The 16,201-nt window shown below is 44.6% G+C and overlaps 1 protein-coding gene across 5 annotated transcripts in view; it reads right to left on the minus strand.

The window, feature by feature from the left end:
* Positions 1–16,201, minus strand: part of arhgap22a (Rho GTPase activating protein 22a) — a 395,268-nt gene that overhangs the window by 12,924 nt on the left and 366,143 nt on the right. For all 5 annotated transcript variants that reach the window (XM_085970362.1, XM_085970366.1, XM_085970363.1 and 2 more), the window contains 5 exons: positions 15,119–15,326; positions 13,737–13,869; positions 9,671–9,744; positions 8,557–8,678; positions 368–1,277 (listed from right to left, as the gene is read on the minus strand). In XM_085970362.1, coding sequence (XP_085826488.1) covers positions 368–1,277; positions 8,557–8,678; positions 9,671–9,744; positions 13,737–13,869; positions 15,119–15,326 — 1,447 coding nt within the window. The remainder of the gene's footprint in view (positions 1–367; positions 1,278–8,556; positions 8,679–9,670; positions 9,745–13,736; positions 13,870–15,118; positions 15,327–16,201) is intronic.

Here is a 16,201-nt window from a genome sequence, read left to right on the forward strand (position 1 = left end):
CACTGGAGGAACCAGTCTGGAACACCCACCCATCTAAGTTTGTTCCATTACACATTGTGTAATTCCAATTAGGGATGAGAAAACCCCCATTGGAATCACACCAGATGGATATGTTTTGTGGCAACGGTGCATGTGGTTTCAAATGTGCAGGCAAATGATTTTATACCAAACCATTTTGCCATAGCCTGGAGCACTTTTCGATTTTGTGCATCCTAATTAAACAATTCCTTGAAATGCAAGGTCACATTTTTAACCAAATTGGTTCCTGCGCAGTTCCACTTACGCCTAATTCTGATGCTGAACTCTAACCTGGTTTCTCGCAAAACAGTTATGCCTGTAACTCGAGAGTTACGGGGCTTGTTATCACCTTTTAATCCTGGTTTCGTACTCTGCCCTTTGTTTGGTCAGTTCTGACTTGAGCTCTGTGACCAGACTCTGAAGTGCTTTCGAACATGTGGCAGAGTCATTCGATGCCGTAACCAAGTCACTGTTCTCGCTACAGCTCATACTGCTGATGCACACATCAAACTGCTCAATCCTATTGCCATTCTCGACCCTCTGCGGCTCACCCCGTGGCTGGGTGATCTGCACCGGCCAGTCCACTTTCATGCAGTTGAGCACCGAAGAGTCACTCTCGTGGCAAACGGCGGAACTACTAGAGTCAACCACTGAAATCTCACAGGAGGAAGTTGACCACGTGGTACTAGCAATGCTCTGCCTGTCCCCAACGCTCAAGGAAAGACTGGGTGATGGGACATTGTCATAAGTGGACAGGCGGGATGACCCTGTTTCTTTGACCCTGTCCCCGGATGAAGTCCTTCTGTGCCCTCGGAGTGAAGACAAGCCGTTCATCAGCCAATTCCCACTGGCTGTTAAATGTGGAATATCTAAAGTGGAGCCACCTAGTTTGACATTGCTAGCCCTTCCTCCAGTCTGTTTAAATGAGTATTTCCACCCGGGGAGTGTCTGCAGTCTTCTGCTTGGGCTGGTGTTGCTGGGAACCACTTTGTCGGCTCCCTCCTGAGATGCATTTTTCGAAACGGTCACGGGGGTGCTAACGTTCACATCCAATGAGGTTGCGCTGTTGCAGAAGCTGCCCACTTGATTGTCAGTCTTTGTTTCTTCACACTCTTCTTCAGACACCCACTCCACCAGGCAGCGCTTGCTCATCGGCCTCACTTCAGGCTGTGGGATCAGTATGTCACCGTGACTAATGGGGAACAGTCTATCATGTTCACTGATCAACACGGTCATTAAGTGCTGCACCAGGGATGTACCTGTTTGTACAGGGGGAAAAAGAAAATGACTTATTTTTACTGGACTATACACAATAGAATTGAAAGGGGTTTGCAAGTTTAATTCATGATTGAACAAGGGCCCTTTATCACAAAAGCTAACAAAAGCATTCCTGAGACTTTGGTCAAAAGTGATACAAGGGTTAATTCCATGCTCCCAATGGGAGTATCCTCACAGGGCATTTGGGTTGTTGAATTGGGACTACAACATTGTAGCTTTATCTAACTTCAAGCATTACTTCCCCGCTGGGAGTGCAGGAAATATTTTAATACTTTATGCAGCTCATTTGGTGTGCATTAACACCATCTCTACCCTATTCCAAATAGATATAAAAACCTATCGCTAAACTTTATTAACCAGGAGGAACCTTTAAACGGAAACATATTTCCTCCCTTTCTTTCCCGAAGCTAACTTATGCCGAGAGTACGCTGCTAAGCAGCGCCTTGATTTCAGAATTTGCATCCTTGTTTTCAAATCCCTCCATGGCCTCGTCCCTCCCTATCTCTGTAATCTCTTTCAGCCCCACAAACCCCCGAGATATCTGCGCTCCTCTAATTCTGCCCTCTTGAGGAGCCCTGATTATAATCGCTCAACCTTTGGTGGTCGTGCCTTCTGTTGCCTAGGCCCTAAGCTCTGGAGTTCCCTGCCTAAACCTCTCCGCCTCACTACCTCTCTTTCCTCCTTTAAGACGCTCCTTAAAACCTACCTCTTTGACCAAGCCTTTGATCACCTGCCCTAATTTATCCTTATGTGGATCGGTGTCAAATTTTTTGTCTTAAAATACTCCTGTGCAGCGCCTTGGGATATTTTACTGCGTTAAAGGTGCTATATAAATACAATTGTTGTTGTCGAGTATAGTGCCACTGGTTTTGGCAGCTCTACAGTATCTAACCCAACTTGCCATTCTTTGCCAGCCTAGACAATGAATGCCAACAGGCTATTGACCATGGAGGGTATTGCCACTCAACCCAACCCTCCCCTTTTCAGCAGACATTATTGAACAATGTTCAGAAGCAGGACTTCTAGCTGAGTTTATTTTTCTTCCCACTTCCCACCCCCACCCACACCCCCAAACCCAAGGGCACTGAAGTCAGTTTTCACACCTAATTGGAAACAGTGAGCAGGATTGACATTCATGAAACTGACATGATCGAGTTTCAGAAATTGACAGGGGGAAGGAAGTTAACATCAGTAGATAGATATCACACTGTGCAATATTAGCATATGAAAACATTAAGGCCTGGAGTTTCCACATGATGATAGCGGAATCTGGAAGGAAAGGAATGAAATGAAATAGCACAAAAGATTTTAAGCGCCAGTGAGTTGCGCTCATAACCACTTTATGTTGGAGTTTCCACGATCTTTTACACCATTTCAAATGTCCCTTCTCCAGAATAGTCCTCGCCCACAAAACTGCCCACGCCCTTGGTCGGAAAGGCGAGTTTCTGCCAATTGCACTCGATCGGGGGCATTAATCACACTGCGCCCAGAATCTTGGGCGCACGTGCACCCGTAGTCACATTAATCCATCGTTAATGACCAGCAGTCAATTGAAGCCGCACTCAGGTTTGTTTTGCATCCTGAAGCTGCATTAACTTTAAATTCAGTTTAACTTCATTCAAATTCAGTCAAATTGATCTGCCCTTGGTACACAAGACCTGGGACATGTAGTCAATTGAAATAATTGATTGGCCTGTTTGTTCAGCTGCAGCACACACTTAATTCAGTCATCCAGGCCCCCTTGGCCATGTTCCAGTCAATAATCGATTATGATCGATAACACTGCTCGATCGCACTAATTCATGGGCGATTTTACGTTCAGGCATAAGTGAGCGGAAACTTGGGCATAACTCCACCCCGGCAAGACCGGCTCAGTGTCCAGTGCATTCTGGGCACATTCTACGGATTGCGCCCCTAGCAGAAACTCCAGGCCATTGTTTAAAATAAATGAATAAAGAACGCCACTAAAATAGCAAACAAAGGAATTTCGTATGAATGCATTAAGCATTCATCTCACTGGGATGCCTCGGGTAAAACTGCAGGTGAATTCAGGCTTGCTCACACAGTTAGGCTCCAAATCCTAGCCAGTTCCTACAGCTCTTGCTGTTCTTAAAAATGCACAGATAAAAACAAAGGATGGTAGGGTATTAGTGCTAATTCTTTAAAGTGGTTTGAACTTTAAAAGGAGGTTGATGATGAGTTCTGTAAATGTCACACAGTAATTTCGAAACCACCATTAGCAACCATCCATTGTATTGATTATACCTTTTAAGCACTTTCCCACTATTTCGCTTGAAGATGCTGGCTCTTAGTGGCATACAGTTCCGTGTGTGTTACGTAAGCCTCAACAGTGGCAAGCTATTGTACTATGGGGGTGAGGGCAGCAGATCGCAACTGTGTCAGTTCCTGTCCTTATCCAACATCCACAAACTAGCAGTTAGCTGTAGTGCTCATTCGAAAGCTGGCTGATTTTACTCCACCCTAGATTAGGGATGCTCGTCGCTCCCTCACTGTCAGCCCTGCTGCGATCAGCCACCGCCGAATGGACCAGGGATTGCTGCAGAGGTCTTCCTGGTTTGGATTGCTCAGTTAACACTGGACAGTGCAAAAAATCATTGAGGACCACTGATTGTACTCTTGAAAGATGGTGACAAGATTACATAGCACAGAAACAGGCCATTCGGCCCAACCAGTCCATGCCAGATGAGAACCAAACCCAAGCAGTTTACCCAAAGTGTCATTTCTTGTGCTCGGATAGTTGAATATGGATAGACTTTGTGCAACTTTCCCTGGTCGTCTTTATAATATATCCTCTCTAATCCCACCTGGCCCTCATAGGGATTTCGGAGTTGAGAGTTGGTGAGGGGCAAATAAAAGAGGGACGAGAGCTTCTTTAACTAAAATAAAAGGAAAGTGGACAAAAGAAGGCGGCAATGACTCGAGCAAAAGGAAAGTAGAAAGCAAAGCCAGAGAAAGAAACACAGAGCGACCGTGGTAGGCAATAAAGGTCAGAGTGACAGTAAGCAGGATACAAAGAGAACCAGATTAATTGGAGTACTAAGTGAACAAGCATTATCCAGAGGGTACATTGCTCAGAATACTTCCTAATTAGCTAATCAAGTTTTCTTCCTTGTACAATATACAAATTTTCACAGCCAGCGACGTTTGAAAAGTGCTCACTGCCGAGGTGGCTGGCGTCAATTCTAGTAATCCAAGAGCATTCGGAATAGAATTGGTTCTATTGCCAAGGATACTGCAGGGAGTTAGACTGATGACCAAGTTCTCAGATATCCAATAATTACATTAAAAATCTAACATCAAGCAAGCAGTGTCATTCCATCATGTACATTTTTGATTTCAGCAGAAAAAAATAGGGTAAAATGGGTAATGGCGAGTCAGCAGCCCGTTCTACATCTCTCTCACTGACTTCAATTAAAATAAAAATTGGGAGATATCTACCCCAGTGAGTGGCCCTAAAGGTCTAAAGTTAATATTCTGACTTTTATAAATTATAAATGACTTTTAAACCATTGTTTAAAAAAATCAGTTTATAATTTCTGGTTACCAAGACATGTTATGTAAAATAAATTTTCAGGAGGAAAAAAAAAGTGAAACAAGAAAGTTGATCTAAGTTGCACCCTCTGGATAATTCTGTCCCTCAAGTAGCACTGCCATTAATCTCTCTCAAATGTCTCCTCCTGTCTTCACAGGGTCATTACAGATGAGGAAGGCCATTCGGGCCATCCACCCAGCAGCATCACAATGCCCCATTGTAGCAACCAATTGTTCCCTAAACGATTCCCGGGTTTCTGCCATCACTACTCTGTCTGTGCAGTGAATGAGAAAGTCTGCACACGTCAGACACTGCATATTTCAGAGTTAAATGGCAGTTGTCCAAGGAATAGGAGAGAGACACAGTAGTAACACAAGCACATATTCAAAACTGCAGTATTCTTACACATGGGTTTACTTATGGTGTTGAATATTTCAGACGGACTGAAAATCAAAGCATCGACACATTAGTCCGGTCAAAAATGTCCTAAAAAAATGCTACTGATGTACAGAAATCTGAACACACCTGCTATCCAGATTATGCCATGGTTCCCAACTCTGGTCACCTCTTTAACTGCTCCTTTTTGTATCTGGTCACTTTTTCCCCCCCAACATGGTAGTTCTTTTAAAATGTTCCTCTACTCCCCTCCCCCAAAAGATCCCTCCTCCTCTCCTGAAGCTCACGTCTTAGGCTGGGGGGGGATGTGGTTGCATAGATGCTGGTAGCCCTTGCCCAACTGGCTATGTGTGACCTTTGTTAGCGCGTGTTGGGCTCGGCTACTTTAGGCTAGGCAGAGGCAGAGGAGGTCCTTGTGCATGAAACAGAAAAAGTTAGCATGCAGGTGCTGCAAGTAATCAAAAAGGCAAATGGAATGTTGGCCTTTATTGCAAGGGGGTTGGAGTATAAAAGCAGGGAAGTCCTGCTACAACTGTACGGGGCGTTGGCGAGGCCACACCTTGAGTGCAGCGTACAGTTTTGGTCTCCTTATTTAAGGAAGGATATACTTGCATTGAAGGCAGTTCAGAGACGATTCACACGGTTGATTCCTGAGATGAGAGGGTTGACTTATGAAGAAAGGTTGAGCAGGTTGGGCCTATACTCATTGGAATTTAGAAGAATGAGAGGTGATCTTATTGAAACATATAAGATACTGAGGGGGCTCGACAAGATGCAGAGAGGATGTTTCCCCTCGTGGGGGAATCTAGAACTCGGGGGCATAGTTTCAGAATAAAGGGTCGCCCTTTTAGAACTGAGATGAGGAGGAATTTCTTCTCTCAGAGGGTCGTAAATCTGTGGAATTCTCTGCCCCAGAGAGCCGCGGAGGCTGGGTCATTGAATATATTTAAGGTGGAGATAGACAGATTTTTACAAGATAAGGGAGTGAAGGGTTATGGGGAGCGGGCAGGGAAGTGGCTTTGAGCCCAAGATCAGCCATGATCTTATTGAATGGCAGAGCAGGCTGGAGGGGCCAAGTGGCCTATTCCTGCTCCTATTTCTTATGTTCTTAGACCAGTCTAATCCTGCCCTCACTCAATGTCTATACACACATTTTCCAGTAGGTTTCATTTGATAACACATACGAGCAGGAATCCTGGTTGATCTTGCCCCTCTCTTTCATGGGCGCGGAGGTCTATTGTAGTACCCCAAGTTTTGTTCACTCAAGAGTTTAAAAATTCTGCACTCCGCGGCACATGTTGGGATCGCATCAGTTAATGGATGAAAAATGGTGGGCTTGGACTGTGTAATTTTGTGACATGCTCCTGGTGACACAGGGGCAATCCAGAGGCTGATCCTTTGAGGGTAGACTGGGCAGTTTGGGAAAGAAGTGGACCGGATAGAAATATGCAGTAATTAAAAAGGTAGAGGGGAGGTAAATCTGGATGCTCCAACGGTAGGACAAGAGGACAACCTCAAACTGGTAAAAGATGAATTTTAGATCAGATGTCAGGAAGAATTTCTTCACACAAGTAGACACCTGGCCAGGTGAGCCTTAGAGTCAGCCATTTGGTTACTATGATTGGTGAGGGGGTGGGCGGAAACTGCAGATTTATTTTCTGAACAGATGCTCTAAAATGAACTGAATGGTTCTCCTTGTTTGTATTTGTCACGAGAAACACTGGAAACGCACCTGGGACCTCCCACTCTGTACGGCTCAGTATAACACTATATGGTGCATCTACTGATTAAGCAGGGGAGCTGATGTAACTCTACTCTTGTGTTTATCACATTAATTGGGTAAAAATGTTTGGGTGGTATCTCAATTATAGAATGTCAGTGGGTTGACAAGGTAGTGATCTCAGTCACTATGATCTGCTGCAGCTTGATAGCCTACAGGCATCAGAGGAATTTCCCTAAACTGGCTGAAGGTTTTTCTCTTGTCCCTCCCAGGGGATTGCATGGGTGCTGACTGGTTGGGGCGGGGCACGGGAGGGAGCGTTAGATGGTGGATGAAACAGGTTTGATGGACCACCTGGTCTTTCCCGGTCCTTTCTTTGTATGTTCCTATGTTTATGTAAAATGGTGAAGGTTGCAGTTAATTAGAAACTGCATTTCCTCTCATGAGAATCACATTCTCCATTTTCTAATCACTTATTATCCATGTTGTAACCTGTAGTTTGAACAGGACGGTTCTACCATTGTGAGCTTAAAATGCCAACTAGATACCTTGCATTCGCAGCATGTAAAAGACACACCAGATTTGGGTCATGAATTCCCGTCAACCTGTAGTTATTTTGTTCTATTTGCACACTATGGACAAAGAAGACTTCATTGAACAGGTTAAAATTCTTGGGCCTTGAGAATTAGCAAAGTTGCTTCTTGATTGGTGCATTTATACCAATGAAGGCTCAGAATTTTTGGACCAAATCACAGCTTCTGGGCCTGGAAAATTTTAAATGAAGCATCCGAACTTTGGAACAGAGCCACCAACAGATACATTGACCCCCAACAACAGCGAGAAGGGCAACAGTGGTAGGACTGGCAATGGTGGCGGATGCAGAAGCAGCAGTGGTGGCAGAGTGGGCACCAAAAACAATAGCAGAATGAGCAACAGGTAAGAGGACTTGGGGAGCAGAGCAGGCCAGGCCAGGCCAAGCCAGGCCCAGCAAAAAGGTAAGTAATGTTACATGCTCTTTGATTTAAGGGGATGGATTTTACTGCATAGGAAAACATGGACATTTTGTAAGATTCGGAGCCAAATGGTTGTGTGCCATGTAGATCCTGCTCCAAAAAGATGGACACCTCAGCTTCAGATCAGAGATTGGATTAGGTGGTGACAGTTTTGTAGCCATCAGTCTATGCTACACAACTGCCTAAAATCTAGCAGTTCTCCGACAGAACCCACAGGATTGTTGGGGTGGAAGATATTAATGCTACAGTTGTGCACTAGTCGATATTGAGAGGTTGAAAGTTAAGGTTCACTATTAGCATAAGGGATAGGAGTATGCTCATTCAGCCCCTCCAGCCTACTCCGCCATTCAGTTAGATCATGGTTGATCTGTACCTCAATTCCATATTCTGGGTCCCCTTACCTAACAGAAATCTATCTACAAAAGCAAAATACTGCGGATGCTGGAAATCTGAAATAAAAACAGAAAATGCTGGAAATACTCAGCAGGTCAGGCAGCATCTGTGGAGAGAGAAATAGAGTTAATGTTTCAGGTTATCAAACAGTTGATAAGACAATTGGATGAGTGAAATTTGCATACCTTCCATAATAGTCACTGGGTCTTCCAGTTTTGGACGCAAGATATTTGGTCCAAAGACAGTTGCGAGGTTTTGGACACTCATTTTATTAACACTTGAATAAGACTGAACTTCATCAAGGAACCTACAAATAACATGGTCAATATTAGAAGGGACATGTCAGTCAAAATACAGTATAACCCCCATCTGCTGCATTTTGCTGAAATGGTCTTTTAGTTCCACATCAAAGGTATATAATATGCACCAATTAGAGCACATACACATACACACACACAGTGACAATTCTTCATATTTTGTACAATTAAAGGCTTCTTGGTTCACTTGGATTATTCATCTGTTGGATGTGAACAAAGAAATCTTTGCCTTTGACAAGTTGGGTTGCATTTACTGCACTTGTTGGCAGCCATTCTCCCCCCCCCACCCCACACCCCCCACACCCGGAGAGGTAATGCATCTTCCTCTGCCCAAATGCAAAATATCACACCATCAAAATTTTGCAGTTCAACAGTATTACAGACTCTTCCTGATCAGATTCTTGCCAAACTAATGCTTGGACATCAGGGGGTGACTGGGTTACAGTCAAGGGAGGAAGATGTGGCAAGTGTCTGACAAGACTGCCCCACCCCTAAAATGGCCATGGAAAAAAAACTACCAGGAGTGAGCTATTAAGACTCCTGTTACTAAAACAGCACGAAGCTGCCACTCCACCATTTCACATCACTGTCCATCTAAAAGTATGACAAAGGTGTGACTAAATCTACCCAAAGCTAAGACAAAGTCCATAGTCCGTGCAATGAATAGCAATCAAACAGGTTTGGAACTTCAAACTTTTGACTTTCTATCTTGCAATTAGGTGTTCCAACCATTTCTTAAACACTATTGACTTTGCAAATCTCTTGTATTAGAAAACAAGTCTAGCCTCCACACAAAAATTGGACAAAATTCAGTTCTGTAAGTCTGTTTCCAGTATTGAAGAGGTAAAACAATGTTAAATGTTGTAGAGCAGCACACAGAATGGGTGAGAAACATATCAGTGATGGCTTTAGTGGCCATTAGCCCCGATTAGATGCTTCACCACCCACCCATTCAACCTAGTCATGGCAAAAAAAAACTCACCTGCAGATATATTTGAGGAGATTGTAATTGGCCTGAGGCAGACTAGTGACCTGTTTGATCAGCTCCTGGACACCCTGAATAAAAACAAGACCAGATTATTAATTCTCATCATAGTTCAGATAGAAGATTCAAAAAAAAATAATACAGGGCAATTTTAACCTTACCAGTCCAGTGGAAACCAGATAAAAGCAGTTAAAATCCACGCAGGTTACTTACTCGCCACAGATCCACCAGATCGCAACTGTAACCTGCTCAACTGAGCAGGCGGCTAGGGAACCGGTCCAAAGCTGCCGGGGTCCTTGTTAAACATGTGTATGCCAGTTCCTGATGATGTCATCAGGATCCGACTGCAATTTTAACTCGGCGGTCCTAACGGGAAGTGGGAGTGAGATTCCCGCCGGGCCAGCCTATTGGAGAAGCGGGTCGAGGCCTGGGCCGGAAGAGATACATTTCTTAAAAGAAAATGATTTAAATGCACCTCCTGGCCCCACAGGGAAGATTGGGACTCCCTTTCAATGGCTTCTCCCCCAATGGCTGGACCCTTGCAGAACGGCCCTGGAAGCCAATCCCGCCTCTTACCTGGTCTCAGTGGGCGGCTTCTGGCCCACGCAATTTTCCACTGCTTTCCATCGACTTCCTGCCTAAAACAGATTGGTGGGGTTTTAATGAAGCCCGGGAGTTTTAAGTACCCCGGGGAGAAGATGGGGTGGGGGGCTCGTTTCCGGGTGAGCTAACTCTCACTGCTCCTCACCCGCCGAAAACTGGCCCAGCGTTAAAATCGGGGTGGAAGTCTGGTGAATTAAACCGGTTCCAAATTCGGACATGGGGCTCACCTGATGTGCCACAAATAGACAGGGCGCTGTGGGCAGGCTTTCCACACCCAAACATTGCATCACTTCACCAAGATCTTCATCATTCAAAAAAAAGTCTATATTTGTTTCAATACCCATCTTTACCGGGTCCTGCCATACCATGGAGTAGAATTTCTGCACGAGTTGATAAAATCTTGCAGCACGGGAGGCCATTTGGCCCATCGTGCCTGTGCCAGGTCTTTGAAAGAACTATCTATCCAATGAGTGATGCTCCCCCGCTCTTTCCCCTTAGCCCCATAACCAGGGATTCTCCCGACATAACTTTGGTAGGAAACTCGGTGAAACAACATAGACAGCCGTTTACACCATTTCGCTGGGATTTCCGCAGAGGTTAAGGCAGGAGATTAGGAAAACCCACATGGGAAATTCTACCCCCATGTGTTTAGAGCACGATAAGCATTTGGAACAATCTGCCATGCAGACCAATAGAAGCAAAAAATTTAGAGATGTTTAAATAAGACTGGATGCTATAAAGGGGCAGTTAGGGTATTAGAGCGATGGGTGCAAAGACCACATCTCATTCATAATTTTTCATATATTCATAGGGTTGGCCACAGTTTGAGGCTGTAACCATTGAAGTCTGACAATCTTAAAGCTCCCTACACTGGTTCAACTAACTCATTGTTGCTGCAGTTCTCTAATGAAATCTGTCCTGATATTTACATTTTTTTTTTTACTCACATTTTCAGTGAAATCAAAACTCAGGCAAGTGAAAGCTAACAGATTAAAATACTTGCACTACCGTGGTAAGAGGTTTAGCAGTCATCCAATTAATTGTTAAGTTTGTGATGTGGCTCAATTACTTTAACAATGCAGCCACACTCAACATGTTGAGCATCAGCACAGGGCCTCAACTGCTTGGCCTTGCTGCTAATCCTAGACTGTACATCGGGAGTGAAGGCCCAAAATAACTCCCGAGTAAATTGGAACAAGATTCCCACCTCCAGGGAGCCTCCATCCACTTCATTGTGGAGTCTGCTCGGGTACCTACGTAAACATGAGGTCATCCAAATCTCAGCTGCCTGTGTCCTAACTCACACCAAGTCCCGTTCACCCATCGCCCCGGTGCTCGCTGACCTACATTGGCTCCCGGTTAAGCAGTGCCTCGATTTCAAAATTCTCATCCTTGTTTTCAAATCCCTCCATGGTCTCGCCCCTCCCTATCTCTGTTAACTCCTTCAGCCTCACAACCCCCCCCCCCCCCCCCCCCCCCGAGATATCTGCGCTCCTCTAATTCTGCCCTCTTGAGCATCCCTGATTATAATCGCTCAACTTTTGGTGGCCGTGCCTTCTGTTGCCTCGGCCCTAAGCTCTGGAGTTCCCTGCCTAAACCTCTCCGCCTCGCTACCTCTCTTTCCTCCTTTAAGACGCTCCTTAAAACCTACCTCTTTGACCAAGCTTTTCGTAGCCTGCCCTAATTTATCCTTTTTTGAACCGTTTTAAATTTTTTGTCTTAAAATACTCCTGTGCAGCGCTTTGCGATGTTTTACTACATTAAAGGCGCTATATAAATACAAGTTGTTGTTGTTGTACCAAATGCAGGCTCCTTTTACACTTTAACGGCAGTGTTTGTGGGAAGGTGAACCTGCTTCGTGCGGACACTACAGTTGTCATGCAAATCCAGCTTTAGTGTCATGGATTTCAGTTCTCTCGGCGGCTCAGTCAAACAAAATTTAAGGAAAAAAAAGGTCCTGCCCAGGTTCTTTTCACTGGGTTTAAATCCTTTTAAATAAAGGACTAGAGTCTTGAGCAGTATCCAGGTCATAGGTGTTAGAGGGAGGTTCTGCATTTTTGTTGGCAAAATGTATCCCTACCAATTATGCATTGAGAGACTTGCAGTTTGGTCAGTCTTTGTTATAATGGTGTATGGCAGGTTATCAGCAGTGTTAGTGTAGGGGCATTTACTGATATACATAGTGGGACTGGGTCACGTCAGCGTGAAAAGGCAAGTGAGAAAAAGGCACGGATTATCAGAGAACTGCCTTGACACATGATTGGGGCGATGTTAATTGTATTACTTAATTTTATTTAGATTAAATTATCAACCCTTCTCTCCACACCCGAATTAAGTAGTGGCTCCGCGACATCAATAATTGCCCAGTGCTTCCCCCATCCCTCCACCAGGTTTCTTCTATTGTGCACTTTTGCTGTGCGGTTGTCATGAGAGCCAGTCACCATCCAATAATTGTGATATTTTATCCAAGACCCAGTTATTATGCTACATGTACTAGTACAGGAAACTCTTTGGTATCCGGCACCGACGGGACTGGCGTGTTGCTGGTTGATCAAAAATTCCGGAAGACGGAGAGGGTTATCAAACAAGGCTATTTTTAACAAAGAAAATTTTTTAAAAATCAAGAAATGTGCAGTATACAGTAATTGGGTACTCATCTACAGAATGTTGTGTTAAATGGATGCTTGATTAAGTACAGTACTGCCAGTTGAGGGTAATGCAATGCAATGACTACTAGCAGCGTGGGAGACACTCAGTACCCCTGTAAAATGGCGGATCAGAAGAGACTACCGGTAGCGCGGGAGAGTCCGACTCCTGTTACAGGGGTTATGAGGTGTTCCGACAGTGCCAAGAAGCCGAGTAGTGGCAGTTTGGAGAACTATCCCCACTGACGAACTCTGCCACCGCGGGAGACTCGGACTCGGCAACATTGCCGGTTATTGAGGTGTTGTTTTCGGAGTGAGAATTTTGCTGGTTAATAGAGAATTCCGGATATTTAGGTGCCGTTTAAACGAGAGTTTCCTGTACTTATAAAAAAAAAAAAAAAGGTGCCGCACTGGGCCTGTAGACACAAGTTATACAGCCAGCTCCTCTACTGCCTTCTGCTCAAAGGCAAGAGAGCTCTCTGCATGTATGTCTGTCCTCAACATTTGGGACTCTCCACTAATGTACGCTGAGCAGGAGCACTTGGGAGCTTCTTAAAATAGGCTTTGCCTATAGCGTTAAGCCCAACCTACCTCCTGGAGGTAGTCTCACGCCTCTTGCTTCGATGTACTTTGGCCGACTTGGCATCCAAATCACACTGGACAGTTTGAATCAACGCAAACCCGAGACTGTTCCAGATTGAGGTAAATGGTGTAGTATAAACTGGTCTACTAAAAGGAATATGGAATGGCCCAATTTCTAGGAATGTTGGCAAAGAGGAGATTATGCATCCCGGACAAAACACAGTATCACGTACCTCCTCTTCATCCTTAGCCAGTAGTTGCGCACATGAGAGGAAGTCTTCATACTTGGCAAATGGGATCACTGGCTCTGGCAACTCCCTCAGATACAGCTTCAGCAGGGATGCAACTGTGTGAACATCGGTGTTCCTGCAAAAAAAAAATATTGTGAAACATTCAATTCATGGAGTTGTAGAACGCTACCACAATTAACTAACATTTGCTGTCAGACCCACGGAAGTAGCTCAGTGGCAGAATGGCCCAGTGAAGGGCGAATTGCCCTTCCTGCTGGTCCACATAAAAAGGCATTGGGCTGGATTTTCATTGAGGAGGCGTGTAGGAGGCGGGACTACAACTTTTGGGGTTGTAGTCCTGCCTCCATCAAGTTGTGGCCAACCCACGCAATTTTCATTTGATTGACCTTGTTGAGCCCACCCAGCAGGCCAATTAAGGGCCACCCGGCAACAGGTGACGTCACAGATTGACATTTCATCTGTCAAGAGCTTTTGACAGATGAAATATCAGCATTTGACAGCTCTTTGAAGCTGTCAAACACTGACAATCTGTCACTGTTGTAATGTGGGAAACGCGGCAGCCAATTTGCGCACAGCAAGCTCCCACAAACAGCAATGTGATAATGACCAGATAATCTGTTTTAGTGATGTTGATTGAGGGATAAATATTGGCCAGGACACTGGGGAAAACTCCCCTGCTCTTCTTCGAAATAGTGCCATGGGATCTTTTACATCCACCCGAGAGAGCAGATGGGACCTCGGTTTAACGTGTCATCCGAAAGACGGCACCTCTGACAGTGCAGCACTCCCTCAGTACCGCAATGGAGTGTTAGCCTAGCTTTATGTGCTCAAGTCCCTGGAGTGGGGACTTGAACCCACGACCTTCTGACGTCAGAGGCGAGGGTGCTACCCACTGAGCCATGGCTGACCTGAACATGAGTAGAAGAGAGAGCATTAATTAGTTAAATAAAGGATAGAATAAAGAAGAAGCAGGTGGGCAAAAAAAGGACGATGACTCACTGGACACACAATTCTGTTTGAAGTCAATATGTTGAGTTTAAGGTTATTCGGGACTGGCACTTCCTGAATAAAATTTGTAACTATTGGTGATTTATTACATCTCAATGCTGCAAAAACCTTCTCACAACATTGATTAGGGAAGATCAGTTCTGAATGACATCATTTGCCAATACTGTAGTATTTAGTTGACAAAGTAGTTGGGTGTTATTTCAAGAGACCCAAACAACTTGAGCAATTCAGTCGGCGAGTCATTGAGTGACACAGTAAAAGCATTGGCTTCAAATTTAATGTTTCCTTTAAATAAACATCAGAAGCCACGAGTGCTTGACGATGTAAATTTAAGAATGGCCTTCAGCATACATTACCTGTCAAACAGAGGTTTTTCTCCGCAATCAAAAGAATCCTGGAGTTCTTTGACCAGGTTGGCTTGCCCAGGCATGCGGAATAACCCTTCTTCATTGAGGCCATGCTCTCTGATAAAGTCCACACACTGTTCAACTAGCAAGGGAGCCAAGCGCTTTCCAAACTTCCGCTCGTACTGCACAGTGTCCTCCAACCGCTGTCCAAATATACCTGAAATGAATCGGAATATACAGCTGTGATTTCCCTCGACAGGGACTTCAATAACAATTGGTCCTGATTTATAATGTCGCTTTGAAAGGCGGTGCACTGAACCGAAACACTAAATATCAAAGTAAAAAACAGAGGCAACTAAAAACATTTTAATTACAATGCTGCAGATCAATTTTAAAAGCCGCAGGTATCTCTCCTTTTTTTGGGAAAAAAAATGGTTTTGCTTTGTGTGGTTTTTAAAAAGGTTACTTCAAACATTTCCTTTCCACTCAACAACCCTTAACCCTCTGTAGAGTCCGTGATTTAAAACACCGCTCCCATATCTGGGGAAGCTTTTCTAATCTGTCTCTCGCGCAGCTGGCCAGGATACAAGAGGAAAAAAAAACACACCGTCCGAGAGTGGTTGATCATCTCTAACCTACAACCCTGTCGCAACTTTACTCGCCTTTATTTGATCAATACGGACCTGCCCAGTGCTCTCGAAACTTCTCTCCTCTTGTACCGCCCCTCTTGTACCATCCAAGCTCCACAATGCCATTCCTACACACCTGCCTTGTTGAAATTAAGACCCAGTGCGGTCTCTAACTCATTCTTTCGCAGGACCTCCTAACTGCTTGCTTCCATCAATCTTTCCTTCCTTCTACAATGCCTTTAAAACCCCAAAAACTGGCATCGGCTAATCATCACTTCCAGATTTAGCTCCTCCCTTTTAAACTTTGGGGCTCCATTGCACACTTGTGGCTCACGGGACTTCTTCACAGTTTCGCAGTGAAATAAAAACAGCTTGGGCCCGATACGCCATTCAACAAGATGTCACAACTGGACACACTTTAAAACGTAGGCCCTATACTGTACCAAGACGGCATCTTCAAACT

Source organism: Somniosus microcephalus, chromosome 29 (assembly GCF_052327205.1).
Source record: "Somniosus microcephalus isolate GS21.2 chromosome 29, FLI_Smic_1.0, whole genome shotgun sequence".
Classification (NCBI taxonomy): Eukaryota; Metazoa; Chordata; class Chondrichthyes; order Squaliformes; family Somniosidae; genus Somniosus; species Somniosus microcephalus.